At 36.0% G+C, this 20546-nt stretch overlaps 2 protein-coding genes across 3 annotated transcripts; one reads left to right on the forward strand and one right to left on the reverse strand.

The window, feature by feature from the left end:
* Positions 1 to 3088: 3088 nt before the first annotated feature.
* HAUS2 (HAUS augmin like complex subunit 2) lies at positions 3089 to 14167 on the reverse strand. Of its 2 annotated transcripts, XM_006920451.3 has the most exons (7): positions 14004 to 14167; positions 9354 to 9446; positions 8931 to 9000; positions 7681 to 7813; positions 6388 to 6496; positions 4764 to 4962; positions 3089 to 3552 (listed from the first exon to the last, which is right to left on the reverse strand). In XM_006920451.3, the coding sequence occupies exons 1-7, from the start codon at positions 14094 to 14096 to the stop codon at positions 3518 to 3520; spliced, it is 732 nt and encodes a 243-aa protein (XP_006920513.1). In that variant the 5' UTR covers positions 14097 to 14167; the 3' UTR covers positions 3089 to 3517. The 2 variants fall into 2 exon arrangements, with proteins under 2 accessions (XP_006920513.1, XP_024894516.1); XM_025038748.1 differs by having other exon boundaries at positions 3089 to 4962.
* A 46-nt stretch (positions 14168 to 14213) lies between these two features.
* On the forward strand, positions 14214 to 19433 carry LRRC57 (leucine rich repeat containing 57). Its single transcript, XM_006920453.3, has 6 exons — positions 14214 to 14433; positions 14525 to 14630; positions 14737 to 14875; positions 15404 to 15672; positions 17706 to 17891; positions 18376 to 19433. The coding sequence occupies exons 2-6, from the start codon at positions 14547 to 14549 to the stop codon at positions 18415 to 18417; spliced, it is 720 nt and encodes a 239-aa protein (XP_006920515.1). The 5' UTR covers positions 14214 to 14433; positions 14525 to 14546; the 3' UTR covers positions 18418 to 19433.
* The last annotated feature ends 1113 nt before the right edge of the window (positions 19434 to 20546 follow it).

A 20546-nucleotide genomic window follows, 5' to 3' on the forward strand; every position in this document is an offset into this window, starting at 1 on the left:
TGACTTTTGACTCAGCTCCAGTAATCTTTGATATCTTTCTTTGTTTCTGACATGTCAAGAAGTTCCAGGATTATCTTGAACATTTCTCACCCCAAATGTGCCATCAGCCATTTCTTCAAGGATTTCTGGTTCCTTATAGTATGAAATGCTTTTTAGAAATGCTAATCTTGGTGCTCATTGCTTTTGGGTTGGTCACTGATTGTAGACCCTCCCCCCCACACACACTTTTTGTTAAATTTAGACACTTTCAATTCAAATTCAGGACCACAGTTTTTACTTAGCCTCATTGAAATCTTTCATCTGTGCATACCGTCTCCCATAACATATACTGCTACCTTAACTACTCTGACATAATTACTCATTTGCTTTATCCCACAGTACACTCACAGTCTCAGAATAATAATATGAATACTAACAACAATAATAAGAGTTCTGAAAACAGCAAGTTTTGGGGAGAGTGGGGCACTGTGTTGTTCATAGGGAATGTTCCACTAGGAATAGTCAGTCAAAGTTATTGACTTTTAAAGTCACTTGAAATAATTCCTCTCAGTTTTATTAGGCCACCAGTTTGATATACAGTAATTTCTTTCATTTTACTTTCAATTTTAGGAATCCTTTATTTTGTTTTATAATTATATATTTACATAGTTCCAAAGATCTATTTAAAAGTCCAGCTTCTACCCCGTTTCACTCAGTTGCCTCTCTCCCACTATAGGTAACAACGCTTTTTAGTTTTATATATATTCACCCCTACCCCTTTCTTACATAAGCAGTAACATATCATACACACTTGTCTGGCTTTGTTTTTTAACTTTACAGTAAATCCTGGTGTTCACTCTATGTCAGTATACAGAGATATTCTTCATTCTTTTTTTGCAACTGCATAGTGCTCTACTATGTGCTATTATATTTTATTATATGTTATAAAATATATTATCAGTCACTTGCTAATGGCACATTTGGTCGTTTTCTGTCTTTCGCTATCACAAATATTCCTGCTATGAATAGCCATGTGCATATATCTTTTCTCTTTTATTTGCTGATATAGCTCGGCAATAGTTTCCTAGAAGTGGAATTGCTGAGTCAAAAAAGCGAATCCTTATGAAATTAAGCTAAATATTCTCCAATTCTCCCTTGTAGTGGCCATATGATTGACTTTTGCATTGCCATCAGCAATAATAAGCATGCTAGTTTCTTTACAGCCTCATGAAGAGCATTGACAAACTTTTGCATTTATACCAGATAGGTGAAAAATGGCAATTCAGAAGTTTTAGTCTGCATTTCTCTTGTTATAAATGAAGTTTTGCTGTTCTGTATTTTAACCAAGCTAGCTTTCTTCCTCTTGAATCCTTAGAACTTTACCATGATCCACATGATAAAATTTCAGGGGATCCAGAAAGGCCTCTTTAACTAAGTTCCACTATATCCATTTCATTTTTTAATCTTTTATTTTTGGAATTTAGTGCCTGAAGAAATAAAAGGAGTAGCTTAGAAAGGAAATTTATAGTTCTCAAAGTCATCTTTGCAACTTTGGTTATATCTAATAAAAGCAATGACTTTCACTTATTATTATGTACTAGGAACTGATTGTTTTTCATATATTAGCTCATTTTATCTTCCCAAGAATCCATGAAGTAGGTACTGTTATCTTCATTTTAGAGGAAATTGAGGCCGATATTAAATAAGTTAGAAAGAATACATAGCTAGCAAGTGGTGGAATCTGGATTCAAAACCAACCAGGTCCAATTGTCTTTGCTATTACTCTCCATACTGTGGTAGCTAAAGATAAGCCCTGTCTCTAAGTCTCCTAAATTTGGTGGGGTGGGGTGGGGTGGAGGGTGGAAATAGAGAGAGAAATATGATTAAGATGAGCCTAGGGAGAAAAGCCAATTCAGATTGCTGATATCTTGTTTCATTATTCCTACCTATCTCCGGGTATTCTATAACAAGCCTTCCATCTAGGAAAATTTTTCAAATAAATCCTCATTAACCAAGGTAAATTTTTATGTCTTGCAAAAGCTAAGATTCAAAAAAGACCTTACAGAAGTTTTTATTAGCATCTACTGATCTACTGTTGCCATCTTGAGGTAAACTGATTTTTGATAAGGAAGTATACTCAGAGTTTTAGTGTAGGGTCTCCTTGAAATTTAATCTTGCCTCAACTTTTTAGAAAATGAATGGCTTTCATTTTTACTAGCCTTCCATATCAAGAAAGTGGTTCAGCTTCAAATAAGATATTCGATTCCTGTTTTTATCATTCTAAATTCTGGTATAGCAACATAGAGGTCTATAGTTTCCCTGGAAAAGTTTATAAACTGCTAATGGAACTCTTCTGTTCTTACCATATCCTAATGGAAATCTTTTCCCACAAACATATTTCCAAAAGGAGAGGGGAAAATATAACGGGAATAGGGAAAAGGAAAAAAGGCAAAATTCGAAGAACTCTAGAACGTGAACTGTTTATACTATTTTTTTTTAAGTGAACTCAATTACATGAGTGGATTCCCTGAATTGTGGAATAAATCTTTGATGTAAATTCATTTTACAGACATCTCAGGAAATTCCATAATACATTACTTAGTCTTATTAATATCTCAGCTCTGTTTTGTATGTCAAGAAACCCTTTAGATTTTCCTATTCTTAGACTATTTTCCTGACTTTATTAAAGATTTGAGAGGATAACAGGGGTCAGTCTGGCAGTCACAGATCAGAGGAAGGAGTAAAATATGAAAAGTATTAGAAAAGCTGGGTAGCATCTCAATTCCTCTATAAAAGGCCTCACAAAATGGCATCATTATTATGCTGGAAGTGAATTCACAAATTTCACATACCTCCTAGTCTAAGTAGAAAGACATTCTAGAGCTATTTTGTTGTTTTTAGTACCCACATGTCTAAAAGCTGAATAAAAAAAATTGATCACCACTTACTGACTCTATCACATTACTAAATTAGCTTTCCTCAGGCTCAACTTACCCTCAAGCTTTTGTGAGTCAGATAGTTTTTATGCCTGTACTTTAACTTTAACTGTGTAAGCTAAGTAGAGAATCTTTTCTCACTATCAGACAGAACTCAGGCAAGGGCCATAAAATTTTGGTTAGAAATTACACATTTTTTATTTTGAAAAAGATAGACAAAATACAATAATAAAAACCAATCAACCAGGCTTGTCAATATTTGTGACATGATACATATATGTATATATACCATCCTTATTATATATCATATATCATATATAAATATATAAATGCTTATAGGAAATCACATGAAGAAGAAACATAGTAAGATGTTTGAAACCAAGGCTAAGCAGATTTCTGATGAAATACAACTGAAAGTTTTGCTTTAATGTTTAGGCAATGTTAGGCATTAGATATTATGCCCACTCTTCTATATCTCATTTGCAAATCAGCAACTTAAGGTTCAAAACATGATCGTTGGTTATTTTAGTAGGATATTTTTTGGCAATGATCTTGCTTCCTTACGAACAACTATTCATCCACGATGTTGAGGTCTTCTTATGTTAGAAAGTGTGATGAACACAAGGATCACTGGACCCTGGTGATACAAGAATACAATAATATAAAAATACTGATGCACACATTTTGAAGCAAAAGAGAACCCCAAGTCTGAAAATAAGCCTAGGGTAGTTACAGTACTGATAAAAATAAATATGTTCTGAGGCTAAGCAAGTCTTTGTATACCACTTCCTTATGCACAATAATCTCAAGAGAGGTAAAATATCTAAGCATTTTGTAAGGTAAACCTCTAAAAGTTTTATCACAATGTGCCTTTTTCTTTGCTTTGCTCTACCTTTCTTTTTTGCCTATTCCTAAGGCTGCCAATGAACATTCTCAGGAATTGCTCAGTGTGTCAAGGCCCCAAGACCTACTCCACCCAGGTTTGATGATATGCATGGAAGATTCACAGGACTCAGCATATTCATGGTTATGATTATTGAAGTAAAAACATAAAAACAAAAGGGCAAAGGGAAAAGGAACATGGGGCAAAGCCAGAGGTAAATCAGGCACAGCTTCCAGAGTTCTCTGCCAGTGGAGTCACATAGGATGTACTTAATTCCTCTAGCAACTGAGTTGTGACATATGTGAAATATCTGCCATGAAACAGATACAGTACCCAGAGTTATTTTTGCAGGCTAGTTATGTAGGTATCTTCTGCCTAACATGTATCAAAATCCTAGACTCCCAGAAGAAAAGCAGGTGTTCAACACAAACCACATTGTACAAACAGCTTTGTCACAGAGAACAATTCTTATCAGCATGAGTGGAGGGAACCCTCTTGAAATCTAAGTTCATGGCAAAGGACCCACCTTGCAAACAAGGCTTTCAAAAGATAGAGGTCAGGCCTGCTATGTTACTCTTTTCTACACATTTAATGACAATCTCATAGGAACAGTCAACATATTTTCAGATTCAAAAAGACTCTTCTAATTCAGAAACAAGCATTAAAAAAAGAGACATAATAGAATCTACTGCTTGAGATATGGATAATACACTCATGTTAATAAACTATCATAATTATATTTGATCTTCACAAGTTTTATTGAAAAGTGGAATGAAAATACATGAAAAACAAAGGAAAATTCATTTTGGTCTTAATTAACGTGGAAACTTAGTACCTCAATATAAAGAGGGTTCTTCCAGTATTGCTAGCAGCAAAACCTATAAATATCCATGTTACCATTGACTAGAAATGGACTTCACATGACTACACATATTTAAGCAAAAATACACAGTTGAATCACTTGCCATTAATAGTATGGACATGAACTTTAGATGTACAAGGCATAGGAGGAGTTATAATACGTTTATGAAGATAATTTTCTTCAGCTAATATTTTGGGGATACAAGAGGAAACTTCCTTTTGTTGTTCTCGCCACTTGAGTATATTCTCTGCCAGTTCTTCTGTCTCAGTGACCAAAACATCCATCTTTGCTAAAGCCTTGCTCTGTAACATTTGAAAGAAGGGAAAAATAGGTGAGAAATTATGTCTGTCATTAATACATCATTACTATATTCATAAATGGTTATAACTCCAAAAGTTAACACCTAATTTTTCCAGTCCTTAATATAAAGGTGCTCTCCTACTTCTTAGAGTACACTCTTTTCCTTTGTGAATTCACCTCTCCTTTGTCTTCAATTATCACCTCAATGCAGATGACAATCTATACTGTCAAACCTAATCTCCTTCCTAAAATTTAGTCCCACATTTCAGTCTTTTGGGAATCTACACCTGGATGTACATTTAACATCTCAAACTAGACTTAACTGCAGTTCAACAATGATTGAACTTTTACTATCTGTGCAAGACACATCAAAAAAGACTCATTAACTTCTCTAATCTCTTACTCCTACTTACCCTTAAGTCACTAAAGCTAGAAACTTCATTGCCTTGAATGTGTCCCTTGTCCAAACACATTCTAGAAATTTGACCTTCAAAATCTAAAAATCTACACAATCCTTTGAATTCCTAAGCTTTAAATCTTTTTTTTCTGAATGACTATATTTATTCTCTAAGTTTCTCTGCCTTTGGTTCCTCTGCTTAGTCCTAATTTACAGCTTAATGTGCATAGGAATCACCTGAGGAACTTGTTAAAATGTAGATTCCGATTCTGAAAGTCTAAGGAAATAAAGTCTGTAATTCTGCATTTCTAACAAGCTTCCAGTTGATGCTTATGCTGCCTACACTTTGAGTGGCAAACCCTGAGCTAATCTCTCTCTCAATACCTTTAAGCATCACCCAAAGTGGAGTACCACTCTTCTCCCAAACTACCTGTACTCTCAAATTTTCATGTCTTTCCTAGCATTGCTGCTTTTGGCCAAACTATTCTTTCTGATGCATGTTCAAATCTCGCTGATTCTTTAAGATTCAGCTCACTACTAACTCCTATATGAAACTTTCCTGAAGTATTCCCTCTGCCTTATCCTACTACCAATCTCCCTAAAGTGGAAGTAATCCCTCCTTTTTCTGTGCTTAATAGATAGCATCTTCTTTATAATTATCTGCTGTACTCATTGTGCAAATATAATACTATAAAGTAGAAAGTATCTTATAGGTCTCTCACCAAACCTTGAGAATTTGAGGGCAGGGAGTGGATATACCTGCTTATCTCTAATGATACCTTGCAAAATGAAGATAATACATGTTTATTAAATATTGCAATAAAAGAATGTAAAATAACTTTTAAAGAAAATGATATAAAACAAGAAAAGGCATCTTGATTTAAAAAAATTATTCGCTCATAATACTAGCCATGAAGAAGTTAAACAAGTAGGTCATACATCTGAGATTCTAGTATAAAAGAAATAAAGACAGCTAAAAGTAATGTGAAAGGAGTTGATGAATTACTTAAATGCTATTGTTAATACTCACCATTTTCTTTAGATTTGCATCTAAATGAGGGATGTTTCTAATTGTTTCAATATGGGTTTCTAATTTCTCAATGAAAGTCACTGCCAACTCCAGCAAATGTACCATGTATCTAAAAGAGGCGGGGGGAAGCCAATTTCTTCTTTTAGTTTAGTTATTTTGTGTTCCCTTTTTCTTCCCGTTAATTAGGACTTTTAATATGAGATAAGAGAGTTACAATGAACCCAATGAACTAATAATAAATAAACTTTCTGCATTCATGGAAATATCAGTGAAAATAAAAAGGTCCTTCTCTTTCATTAAGCAAGAATTAACTTGTCATCCAAACAGAAAAATAGAAACAACACTATCATATCTGAAACTCAACCTAATGTTAGACAAACCTCAGTATTAACAATTTTCTCATGCAACTAAAGGAATTTCGTTACATAAAACCTACATATAAAACTACTTTGAATCTTTGCATTGCAACATGCTTTAAAATCATTACTCAGTTCTCCTGATATATACAATATATAATATATACATTAATGGTATTTTACTGTACTGAATAGATACTGAATATATCCACAAGAATGGGATTTGTATATTATATTACTCTAAGATAAAAAAAAAATCTGATTCTTAAGAGAAGATACTGATTTGCTCAGGGTCTGCTAGTGAGGCATTGGTGGAGAAAGTTAGCAATCAGATCCCCAGATGCCTGCTTGTTTATTTTATTATGATTTATTATTAATAATAACTTACATCTTCAATTTGGTACTTGCAATACTCCTATGAAGAAGAGAGCAATAGAAAGCATCTGCATTCTATAAATTGGGAAACAGGCAAAAATTTAAATCACTTGCCCAAGGCTTTGAGGTAAAAAAACAGCAGATATGAGATCAGAACTCGTTTTTTTTCTCCTTAAGTTGACATTGTTTTCATCTGTCCCTACTTAAACTCCTCCAACAGAATTTTTATACACAAGCAACATTAATGCAATAAATTTACTTCATAGAAAACAGTCTATACATAATAAAAATTATTTTTACCCAATTTACTCTATGTTATGAATCTAATTTCTTTCATTAAAATTATTATTTATAATGGGCAAAAAGAATGCCTTTCTTTTCACCGTAGCTAGAATTCTTTAAAAGCAAAGGATTTTCTTTCTGGTTTAATGTATCAGCATTAATAATAATGTTAACAGGTATAATCACTAATATGTCATTTAATGAATTATGCTATGAAGACTATGTTTAAATTACTTTCAGAAAACATGTGTAACTGTTAATTTCTACTTTAAAGTCTAACCTGTGGTAAATAGCTTCAATAGGCAGGTTTTCCTGGCACATGGGTTTCAATAGTCTTTGCCTGAGAGACCTCTTCTCTTTTAGCACTGCTTCCAAATGATTATTCATGCTTTGCAGAGTATGACACTTTTGAGCTACAAAAACCAGAAACAGTAATTACAGTTATCAATAGGACAAGTAAGTTTTGAAATCACTAATAAGTTCTTCTTTGCTTTGGTTTGACACTACCGATATCAAAAATTATCCCACCATCTCCCTCCTAAATATTTCCCCTTTGTTATCCTTAATACCAATATCAATTTCACTTACAACTATTGTCTCTTATTTTTCCTTCCGACAATCAAACCCAATAATAAATTCTTTGTGTTTTTCAACTCTACTCCTGGTTCCATTTTATAGCCTAGTTCAGTTTTTATTGCCAGAGTCAAATTCTTCACATAAAGTCACTTTTCTTAGCTCTGCCTCTAATATTCTACATAAACATTAAAAACAAATATTTATCTTATAAGCTATTTCTGGTTATTTCAATATTTTCCCCAGAATTCTTTTAATGGCTGCCAATTGCCTCTTTTTTTAAATTTCTATTTTGAAAACATTTCAAACTTACAGAAAAGTTCACTTAAAGAATAGTTCTCTGAACTCCCATATACATTTCGTCTAGACTCACTGTTAAGACTTGACTACATTTTTTCTTTTTTCCTCTTTCTCTCTACACCTTTACAGATATTTTTGCTGATCCTTTTGAGAGTAAGCTGCAGATATCATGACCTTTTACTCTTAAAACTTCAGGATGTATTTCCCAAGAATAGGAATATTCTCTTATATAACTACGGTACAAGTATCAAATTCAGAAAATGTAACATTGGCACAATACTAACAATATTTAATGCAGCCCATATTTAAATATCACCAAGAATCTCAATTATGTCTTTGATAGCAAAAAAAATTTCTAATCAAGTATTTCATCTATAATGCTTCAGCTGTCATGTTCTTTTAGTATCCTTGAATCTGAAAAGTTCCTCAGCCTTTTTTTTTTGTCTTTCAACCTCTTCTGACATTGAAGAGCTCCTACCGTCATTATTTTTTATATAATTTACACTAGTCAAGCCAACAGGACTTTTATTTGAGCAGAGAAATAGAAAACTTTGTTAGCTTTGGGGCAATACCTGGAAAAATAATAGTATTGATTATTTAAGGTAATCCAAGAAAAAGTTGAAATTCCAATGATTACCCATTTAGCCAACTACTTACCCAAAGAGGAAGGATGAACAATATCTGCTGTATCTTTTTCTAGTCTTAGAAGTTCAATTTCCAGGTTTTTCTAAATTAGAAACAAAAATATTTAGCTCACTCAGAAAGTAGCCTGATGTAAAGGATTAAAATGGATAGTTTTTAACCTAGGAATATTTAAGGGAGGTGGGAGAATGATTTATGAGCACACAGGCAAAATTTACTGAAGCTTTTCATATTGGTATTCAAGCCCTGTTGCTGCTACTGCTACTAATACTAACTACTACTATTACTATTACAACTATCACTAACTACAACAAGTAAACATCTATCCAGCTATGTGCTAGACCCTGTTCTCAGTGCAAGAGAATTGCTGTTGGAACCAAATAAGATTTTTTTTCCCCCCTGTACTAGAAGTAGAAAGTAAAAAGTACAATGATTTACCTGGTTGATTTCAGCTTGAATATCTGTGATGTGCTGTAGCCTGGAGAATTTCACAAAGCAAGAAGCAGGTTTCTTAGATATATTTAACATCTCCTATTGGAAAGTGAAACGAGAAAGCAGCAGTATGTCAAAAGTTTCTATGTGCATTGAAAAGCATGCCCGTGAGTCTAAAATATGAGGCGATACTACATCCATCACTGCCCCTGAAAAATGAAGTACAGAGTAGAACAGTAACAATGTGTATTTCCTGTTTTTAAAGCTTCCACTATCACAAATCCTTTGCCCAAATATTTAAAAAATAAGAAAAACAAATAAGACTTAATCACTTTATATTATTTCCTAAAGTACCAGGCACAATAGATTTGTATTACTTATAGCTAGCTTATCAGAGGATTCTAAGGCTGAGGTTGGTGGAGAATCACCTCTACAGAAATGACCAAAACTTATTTGATTTATTAAATGACCTCTATTGGCTACAAGTCATTCACACTATTTCTTTTTCACATTCTCACTCTCTTAAAGGAATGTTTTATCTAGGAATAATTATTCTTCTAAAAAGGTTACCCCTTCCTTTTCATCCTTTCATGTTGTGATATTGCCTCCTTAAATTGCAGGTTATCTCAGAATAAGAATATCATCATGTTCATCCCTTGGCCTTATCCATAATTTTCTGTGTCTTCTGCTTTTCTAGAATGTTAGCATAGGAAAGAACTTTAGAGATCAAATAGGCCAGGGGTTAGGAAACTAGAATCCATGAGGTAAATGTAGCCCACTGCCTGTTTTTTTACAGCCCATGAGCTAAGAATGGTTTATATATTTTTCAATTGTTGGGAGGAAAAATCTAGAGAAAAATAATATTTTGTGACACATGAAAATTATATGAAATTCAAATTTTAGAGTCCAGAAATAAAGCTCTCTGCCCTTAACAAGCTCATGAAGGAAGGGAAGAAAAAGAGTATTCTAGATAGAGAGAACTTAACATTATAAATGCTCAATAACTGTTAGTATTAATATTTACGTGAGAAGGGGAAGAGGAACTTGGAAACAGTTTCCTGCAGAATCATGGAAGATATTGATAGCTGTGATAAACAATCATTATGCAGAAATTAGAGCAATTGAAAGTTTACTGGTGAAGAAGTAACATAATCATACATGATACATATTTTAGAAATTTAAATGGGGGTAGTATGAAAAAGAAAACGAATGGGGCTGGGGAGAAGGGATGGGGAGTGACTTGCTTAATGAGTATGGGGTTACCTCTGGGGATGATTAAAAAAAGTTCTAAAGATAGTTTCACAGCATTGTGACTGTACTTCATGCCACTGACTTCTATACTTTAAGATGGTTAAAATTGTAAATTTTATGTTATGTGGATTTTACAGTAAAACAGAACACTTTAGTAATTCGCCAATAACATAAAACAAAAAACGAAATGAAACTAGTAGAGGGGTGGACTAGAGGTTGAGACAGGTTGCTGCTACAGTATTTCAGATGAGAAGATGAGAATGTGGACTAGGTCAGTAGCAGTTGAAAAGGAAAGGAAGGCAGAGATATGAATTTCTAGGAAGATGAAACTGATAAATCCTGGTAGATATAGGTAGTCAGAGGTAGTTAACGCTGACTCCAAGAATCCTGCTTCAGGTGACTGAACAGACAGTTATATCATTCACTGAGGTAGATAACACAAGATATTTTACTGATGGCGAAATTGAGGATTGGGGAAGTGTTAGTCCAACTTCACACTGCCAATGTGAATCAGGGCTGAAATGAGAACACATCTAATCCACTGCATTTCCATCACAACAGCCTGACTCTTACTTTTCTTTCCACCCTCTTAGGTAGAAGGTAAATGAAAGTAAAACACCTCCCTTTTGTTACTGTAACCTACTCACTCTCTGGTATTGTTCCATCTTTCTATATTTATACACTAATCTTAGTTGTATATTTGCAAACTAGTAACCTGTTGGGTTCAAGAACAAGGTAATGGAGCTTAATCAAGACCTTGTAAGAGAAGCAAGAGGGAAAATAAGAATGTTCAAGAAAGGAAGAGCCGAAAAGGAGAAAAAAAAAAAGCAGCCAAATTCCTCTAGTAAACAAAACTTCTAATTATTTGAGGATTGTGACTTAGCCCTACACCTAAATAAACAAAAAATTTTAAAAAGCAAGGATTGGGGGAATACAGAAAAGTCTTTACCATTGACTAATGCTATTATATATATTACATACTTTACATGCCACTAGGACAAGGGACCCTGAAAAATTAAAGAATCTTGAGAAAACGGGTCTGTTTACAGTATTTTGTTTACTCTTTTGTTAGGCACAAACTGAAATCCAGGACTTTTATGCTTAATATAAAAATCCTAACTGTGTAACACACACACACACACACACACACACACACACACACACACACACACCTGTATCTCTTTCTTATTTCTGTCCTTTCTTCATGCTGAATTCTAGCTGAGAAACATTAAAAGGGAAGCAGTAAAGCAGAGAAGACCAGAGGCTTTAAAATGGTGTAGAGTGCAGAGGAGGATAGGATACAGATTGAGAAATTGAGTCATATATACAGTATCATATCTAATACTGTATACTCAATATAATACTATAATACTCAGGTAGTATTCCTGAGTTCTTTTTGTAGGTCCAGATCCTTATCTTACACATTGCCAGTAGAGAGAGCTTTGATGAAGATGCCATGACTCACTCAAGTTTGCCTGAAAAATATCTAGAATGTAAGGCCATTAAAGCAGTCCTCAGGCATATACGCTTCATTATCCTGCAGACAATTAATGCTACTTTTCTTTCATTATGTCATTCTCCAATGGATAGATCAAAACAAAACAAAGCTCAAACAAGCTATGTTTTCTAGAAGAGTTGTATCATATCACAATTTTAAGTATTACTCTTAATATTTAATGCATATGGGAGAATGTGCACTTGAGGGATGGACTGTTTAAAAGGATCATATAACACATCATTTTGAAAGAATCAATGCTAAATCCTAATATAAGTAGGTTTTCATATATAAAGTTTGCTTAAAGTAAAATCACGCTATAAATCTTCATTGGAACTATCAGTGCAGTAAGATTGTAAAACAATCTTACTATAGAAGCTATAGATTGGCAGATTTTACCTGCAGGCAAAACAGGTAACTGTCTAATTATTGTTACCTGAAGGACACTAGGAAAATCTTCCCCAAAACCACCACCACTTGAACAAACAGCTCACCCATCAATGCGTAAAATTCTCTCACCAGACTTACTCCTTTAGGTGTTTATATCTTCTACCAATAGCTCTAAAGGGATACATCCCAAACGTCTTATGAGTTTATTAAATTAAATTGTTAAAGAACTGGTAACAACTGAGAATAATAGGCAACTTGGTAGGAAGAAAACGTCAGAGAGACTGAGGAAAGGAAGAACTGGTGAGTGCTGTGGTTATGTTTTGCCTATTTTCCAATGCATTCATTAATACTACTCGTTTCCCCCACAATCCATAAGGTCTTGTTACTAGGTCTTCAAGTAATCCAGAAGAGTTCTTCAACAGAAGTTTAAAATCTTTCAAGATAGTGTCACAGTATCATCTATCACAGTTCATTTTAAAGATGATATGTCAGAAAAGAGAGCTCTGGTGTCTAATACTACTTCGTTAGTTGAGTGACCTCGAGCAAATTTCTTGGTCTCCTTAGGCTTTATTTTCTTGTATGTAGGGTTTTTGTGCTTTTTTTAAAAAAAAATGTTCAATTAAAAAAAAATACTGTGAGGTAGTTGAATTCTCTAATGACTCTTCTAAGTATAAAAAGTTGTGTATTTTCCATAAATCTTCCATCACGTTTATACTAATAATTTCTGCAGATAATTTTACATTTCCTTTGTTTCCTTTTTTAGAGAAATCCCTCAACGTCCTCATTATTTAAAAAAATTTTCCCTTATTTCTCTCAATCCCACTTTCCAGATTCCTTTGTCACTTCTGCCACGTGTATTCTATTATTCCCTCACATCTTCCATTTCTCTATTGGCACCTTCCCTTTGGCCTATGAACATGTTCCTCCTGCCCAACCTAAAACCAGCATCCCTTAAGCTAATCTCCCTCGTCTCTCTTCTCAAAATTAATCCCTTCCTAGATTCATGTTCCAAGTTCTTTAGGGTCTTTTTCACTAATACTACTTTTTTTTTTTTTTGCTTTTAAGGACGTACGCTTCCCCTGGCACTCTCCTGTACCCAGCACCTCCCAAATGTGCTTCAATACCTCACACACAAACAAACATTGTTTGGGAATGTATGTTTTAACTACCTAACAGTTATTTCCCAACCCCGTCACCTATTACAATACAGAGGCGGTATTACTGTATGAAAAAAAGCGAGGGAAACAGTGGTTTTTATTATCTCCCACGAACTGACCTCGGATAACTGGCCTGCAGACAGACACTTGAAACACCGTTTACTCGAAACGCCATCTATTCAGAGCCCCGCTTTCGCAGAACCCACTGCAGAACGGTATCTGCTGTTGCCTGGAAGGGGCTCCATCTACCTCGCCCCTAGCCAGCACCCTCACGCCACTCCCACAGCCACCACCACCACTTCAGAGCCATCTTCTGTCACCACCGTGGGCACCCCCTTAATGACGCCATCGCTGCCCACATACCTGAGTGACCATCCCTGAAGTTACGAAATGACCCAGCAGTAGCCTGGCAGCGTTTGGCGCCGACGCCGGGTCCCAGGGGTTCGCCGAAGCCATAACTGGGACCAACCTCTCCGGGTGGCTCGAGAATGAGTAAAACGAAAAGCTAGCACGCCGCGCAGATCGATGACGTCAGAGGGCGTTTCCACCGGGGAGGAAGCAGAGGGAGCATCTCCCGGACTAGCGCGGGTCCCGGGTCTCTCCCAACCCAGCCAGCTGTGAGCTGACGAGTAGGAGGCGAATCCGAGTCTCCCTGATCCTAGTGGCGATCCCCGAGGCTCCTAGCGTCGTCTAGCCTCAGAAGTGCCGGGGCCTTGGCGGTCAGGCTGTCTGTTCTTCCCTTTCTTCTTTGCCACTCTTGGGCTGGCCCCCAAGATCCAGAGATCTGCAGGAGGTGACAGCTAGATTATGAGACCCAGGCGGGAGGCCGATGGGGTGGCTGGGTTCCTGGATCCAGAGCTAACAGCTGCACTTCCTTTCCGCAGGGACCCGAGCCGTGGCGCTAAGATGGGAAACAGTGCCCTTCGCGCTCATGTAGAAACCGCGCAGAAAACTGGTGTTTTTCAGCTTAAGGACCGTGGGCTGACCGAGGTGAGATTGGGAGGGTCCCGACCAGGGAATTTAAAGGGAGAGGGACAGCGGGGGAGGTGAAGTTAATCGGTAAGGAATTCTCCGCGCTGTGAACCCCTTTCTCCAGTTCCCTTCAGAGTTGCAGAAGCTGACGAGCAATCTCAGGACCATCGACTTGTCCAACAACAAGATCGAGAGCCTACCGCCTATGATTATAGGGAAGTTCACTCTGCTGAAGAGCCTCTCCTTGAACAACAACAAACTGAGTATGGGTTTTGCGCCTGGGAAGCTTTTACTATTGATCAGCTGTTAAGAAGGGTGGTGTTCTCTTACAAGCTGATCTTTGTTGTTGTTATGAAACCGTTCAGAGAGCTCAAGACGCAGGAAAATGTCAGAGTCCTTGAAGCTTTCTCTTGTTAATTACATCTACAAGCCTCCTCTAGTGGTATAATGATTGGTACTGGGATAATTTGGACTTGAAACGGAAGACTATCTTTGGGATGTAAACGCACCTAATTTTGCTAATTGAGAAGGGAGAACGGGATAGGAAATCCCACAAAATTGCTGTCAGAGTGTGTAGAGGCCACTTTACAAAAGTAATCCATGATACACATAAATGCTTTCCTGTATTTTCATGGCACCCTTACCTTCTGAAGACTGTTGGTAAAAATGCAATACTTAAAAATGGCACATGTGGGAATTCTGTGTATATTAACAAGAGGCACAGCAGGCTGCCATAGCTTTTGTAAACTTGCCATGCAGATTCAGGTTTTTACATTTTTTTTCTTTGCCAGCTGTTCTTCCTGATGAGTTATGCAATCTGAAAAAACTAGAGACGCTAAGCCTAAACAACAATCACTTGAGAGAGCTGCCATCTACCTTTGGGCAACTGTCTGCCCTCAAGACCCTGAGCCTCTCTGGGAACCAGCTGCGAGCACTACCACCCCAACTTTGTAGCCTGCGGCACCTGGATGTGGTGGATCTCTCCAAGAACCAGATTCGGAGCATACCTGACATAGTGGGGGAGCTGCAGGTCATCGAACTCAACCTCAACCAGAACCAGGTCTAGAGCTTAAAGGTTTTTTTTTTCCTATGGTATATATATGGGTTTACAGTCTCCTGAATAACCAGTTATGGAGCTGGGCATGAGAAGCTAGTGAGAGGTATATTCTACAGGTTGGACTAATTTCCAAGCCCAAAGTGCCATGGAGTTACTTAAGACATTGGATATTTGTTGTGCAGTTTTTGTTTTTGTTTTTTTGAGGGTGGGATGGACAATGGGTAAGATAATTTCAAAAATTAAAGTACTGTCTCACAAACTTCAAAGAGTTCTTCAGATCCTCTTCAAACATGCCTCTAGTCATCTAGCAAGGAGCTATGTCAGGAAGAGTGGGAAAGAGGTTTTAAACTCATAGGTTCTCAGAGTTGGACATCAAAGCTAATTCAGTTGTCCTATTTTTGACATCTTTGTCAAGTGTGTGTCCTACTTTTGCTGAAAAACTCTAATAGGCTTTCTGGAGATAGCCCATTTCATTGTTGGGCAGCCTCGATTTTAATATTTGAAATGTTTCCATTACTTTGGAAGCTCTTTGGTTAATATGTGTCTGACTGGAGAAACAATCTTTGGTTGACATAAGGCAGATGATAAAAAGTTCAATATAGTGAGACTGCTAGGTGGCCTTTAGTTTTTCTAGTGTCTATGCTTCTAGGTCTATAGTCTGATACAATAACTATTAGCCACATGTGGCTATTAAAATTCATTTAATTAAAAAAATTCAGGTCCAGTTGCCACTAGCCATATTTTAAGTGCTCAAAAGCCCTATGCAGCTAGTGGCTACCATATTGAATATAACATTCCAATCACTGCATAATGTTTCACTGGGACAAAACTATTTTAGCTTGTAGTGACCTTACATTATGATGAAATTGTCTTTGTTCAAGGAGATTGGCCTCATCTTTTCCCTAAGTGGATATTCTTGTATGTTTTTGAGTTTTGGAAAAAAAATTGTGAATATTTGGAAAAAACTTGGAAACAATTAGTAAGCAACAGGTATTAGTTGAGCAGTTACTCCACATTCACCTATGCTAATGCCTTTATCAGTGGTTCTCAGATTTTAGTGTGCATCAAAATAACCAGGAGAGCTTGTTAAAAAGAGCTCATTGGACCCCCACCCTTAGTGTTTCTGTTTCAGCAGATCTGGGGTGGGATCTGAGAATTTCTAACAAGTTGCCAGGTGATGGTCTGAGATGATACTAGGTGGAATAAATAGAATTTGGTGACTTAGAGCATTTAATGGGCAAAAGAGGTGAATGAATTAAAGATAACTGCTTGGTATTGAGCTTGAGGGCCTGCAAGAGTGGTGCTATGGAGAACAGACACACTGAGTTGATTATGATGGTACATCATCAAACTGGAAATGTTGCACTAAAAACTGGAGACAAAAGAGTGGAATAGAGGTGAGAGGTTTGAATGCAGATACAGATTTTGAGGTCTTAACAGAAATGATAGCTTTAAGAATTAATGAACTTTTTAGTAGAACATTTATTAAGATCAAATATCAAGTGTTAGGGACTACTGCTTGAAAATGTCCCTAGGAATAAGGGAAGCAAAAAATCAGGAAAAACTCAAAAGATAGGAAGAAAATCCCAATACTTAGATACAATAGGGAGTTTCAAGGAAGGGGATAGATGGTACAATCAAATATTTATGTACACATAAAAGACTGGCAGTAAATGTACCAGACTTTGTGGTGGTGGACTACAGGTAATTTTTTTTTCTTTAAACTTGTGTGATTCTCAAATTTTCTATAACGAGCAGTGCTTTTATTATCAGAAAATTTAATTTCCAAAAAGCCACTGGTGACCTTCAGAAAGCCAGGGTTTTTTTGTTTTTTTGTTTTTTTTTTTCAAAAAAAGTGGAGGAGTAACAGAAGTTAGATGACACAGGCTTCTGGAATGAGTAGGTAGTGAGAAAATGGAGGCGGTAAAAGAACTAGGACAAATAGTGAAGTAAAGCTTTTTTGTTTTAATTTAGTAAAAAATAACCATTACAGTGCTTATGCTTTTTTCCTATCATTCTTTTTTGTTGTTCAATAGATCTCTCAGGTCTCAGTAAAGATATCTTGCTGTCCTCGCCTTAAAGTTCTTCGTCTGGAAGAGAACTGCCTTGAGCTCAGCATGCTTCCACAGAGCATCCTTAGTGATTCCCAGATCTGTCTGCTTGCTGTGGAAGGCAACCTTTTTGAAATAAAGAAACTTCGAGAACTAGAAGGCTATGATAAGGTATGTATGAGTGTACTTCTGCATTTCTAGTCTCTGCTCCAGAGAACAGAACAGCGAAGTAACCCACATGAATGTTTATAGCTATAGGCTGTATGTATAATCCTGTTTATCAATAGGATTTGTTCCCCATTTTGGAGGTGGGTTCTAAAAATCAGCCAATTCTTATACCAAGATGTTCAAGATGTATTGGTACAAATTTTTGTACTATACCAAGATGACTTTTTCTCTTGGCAGTATATTGTAAAGCATCTTTGTCTTTTAATAGATTTCCTATTAAAATGTAAATAAATTAAAAAGACCCCAAAACTATGTGTTTTAAATTTGCATTTAGAATAGGTAGATTATGTAGGAAATGAAGGACCACATCCAATGAAAACCTAAATGAAAAAAAAAATCATATAAAAACCCAAGTCCCAAACAGGCTTGTACTTGCTCATGCCAAGATACCACACACACACATATATATTTCTTTCATGATTTTTAGTACATGGAGAGGTTCACGGCCACCAAGAAGAAGTTTGCATGATGTTCTCCAGGAGCATGGGAATCCTTATGGGACATGGATTTGGAACCTGTTGCAAAATGGTGGAATCAGAGGCTCCTGTTGTTGTCAAGGATATCTGCAGTAAGGAGCCAATACTCTAGAAGATTGTATTTCATTTGAATCTTCTTCCTTTCCAGGCCTTATCTCAAATAAGCTAAAAGGAATCAAGAGACAGGAAGAGTTCTCCATTCTGAGTCATGTGGATAGGGCAATGGGACAATGTTGATCTTCAAAATCACCATTAGTTTGGCTTTAAGAAACCAGTAGCTAGTTACTATTTATACAGTGAGGGGATGCTGCCTGGTAATAGAATAGCTCAACACCACAACTTGAAATTTCATGTTTAGTTTCAATGTGTGAGCTTTCATAAAGTCAGCTGCCATTCCACCTCTGTGTTAACATTTCACATTTTTATGAAATTCAAATAATTTGTGAGAGGCTGCTAATGGTTAATAAGGATTTGTGATTTTATTTCAGTCTATTAGTTCAACTGCAGTATTTATACTTGGAATTTAGGATGTATATAAATATGTGACTGTCCTGATTAAAAAGTGTACTTTGTCAGAGAAGCACCAGAGAAGCAACAACACTAAGAGATGTTCCCCAAGGCTGCAGTAGCAAATTCTTTACTATTGCAGGTGCCTTATTAGTAGAGCGCTCTGAAGAGCTAAAACCATATATGCAACACTTGTAAGATACAAGAGGTGTTTTAATAATCAAGATTTTCCTGAAGCCTTGATAGAAATAATGTCTTATTTCTAGTATTCCTTTTCCCTTTTTGTATTTATAACTCTACTTATCAAATTACCTATCAAAAAACTACTAAAATATTTTAAAACCTATGTTTACAAAGTTTATTCTCTGAATGAGAGAATGCACTAAATAAAGAATTTTTAATAAACTTTGGCTGGAAGAAAGGTTAATCCTTTAAAAGAAGAGAAAGAGAACTTTAACCTGTAAATGGCCCTTTATTTGAAAGTAAACTGATTTTGAAGAAATGTTTCGTGTTCGGATTGCATGAGTATTGCAATGCCTTCGTGAGAATGATAAACATTTTGTGGTCCTGGAACTAAGCTTATTAGGAGAAACTGAAAGGTACAAAGGTAGATAGGTTCAGACTGTTAACTGACAAGAGCATTTAGAAAGCTACTACTCTGTCATTTTCTGAAGTTTCGTCTTAGCTAAGGAGCTATTATGTACCATGTATTGACAGTTCTCTTTTTACAAACCTAGTTTAACCTTTAAATCCAGAGATCTTAAGAGCCTAGTATTTAATCTATATGAGGAAGTCTCTGTGACCTTAAATCTGGTCTAGGTATTCTTTTCCCCATGTTTCCTGTTTCTCAGTTTGGGGGTAGAGGGGAACAAGAGTACCAGTTTATCCTTATTGTTTTTTTTCTTTAAAAAGAAACTAATCTTTAATTAAGCTTACTGATCTACTGACTGAACAATCAACATTTCTCTAAATATTTTATCAGTAGTTATTAACTACTAAATAAGAATTTATAAATTAAACTTGAATGTCCATGGCCATCTATTAGAATTTAAAAAATCTCCACCCCTATGACAATCAGTGACTATCTTTCACAACTTGGACCCAGCCTTATTTCCTGATACTCTTTCTTCATTTGCCTGCCTAGTTAGTCATACAAGATTATTCTGCTCCTTAAACCCAAAGTACAATGTCTCCTTTAACTGCTTTACATTGTTTGCTCAGTCAGAAATGCTCACTCTTACTAACATAACACATTCCTTCCCTATGTCTAAGCCCCTAAATCTAAGCCGAATTAACTGTTCCTCCATCTGTTACAAGGGCACTTCTCATATTCTATATTAATCTGTTTCTTGCTAGACTGAGAGTAACCGAAAGGCAGGAACTATCTAAAGTAATATGCCCAAAGTTATAATACACAAGTATTTAGACTTAAATATAAGCTAACGAAGTAGGTTGACTTGTAGTCTGGAGAACCACTTGCTAGTGGCCACCAGCCCTAAGTCACCTATGTTCTTTCAGAGCTTGGTTGGAAGTCAATGTGGAATACTAAGATCACAGGCCGTGAAGTCAGAAAGATCCTGGTTTGAATCCAAAGTCTGTCAATTATTAGCTTATG

This window comes from Pteropus alecto, unplaced genomic scaffold (assembly GCF_000325575.1).
Source record: "Pteropus alecto unplaced genomic scaffold, ASM32557v1 scaffold86, whole genome shotgun sequence".
Taxonomy (NCBI): domain Eukaryota; kingdom Metazoa; phylum Chordata; class Mammalia; order Chiroptera; family Pteropodidae; genus Pteropus; species Pteropus alecto.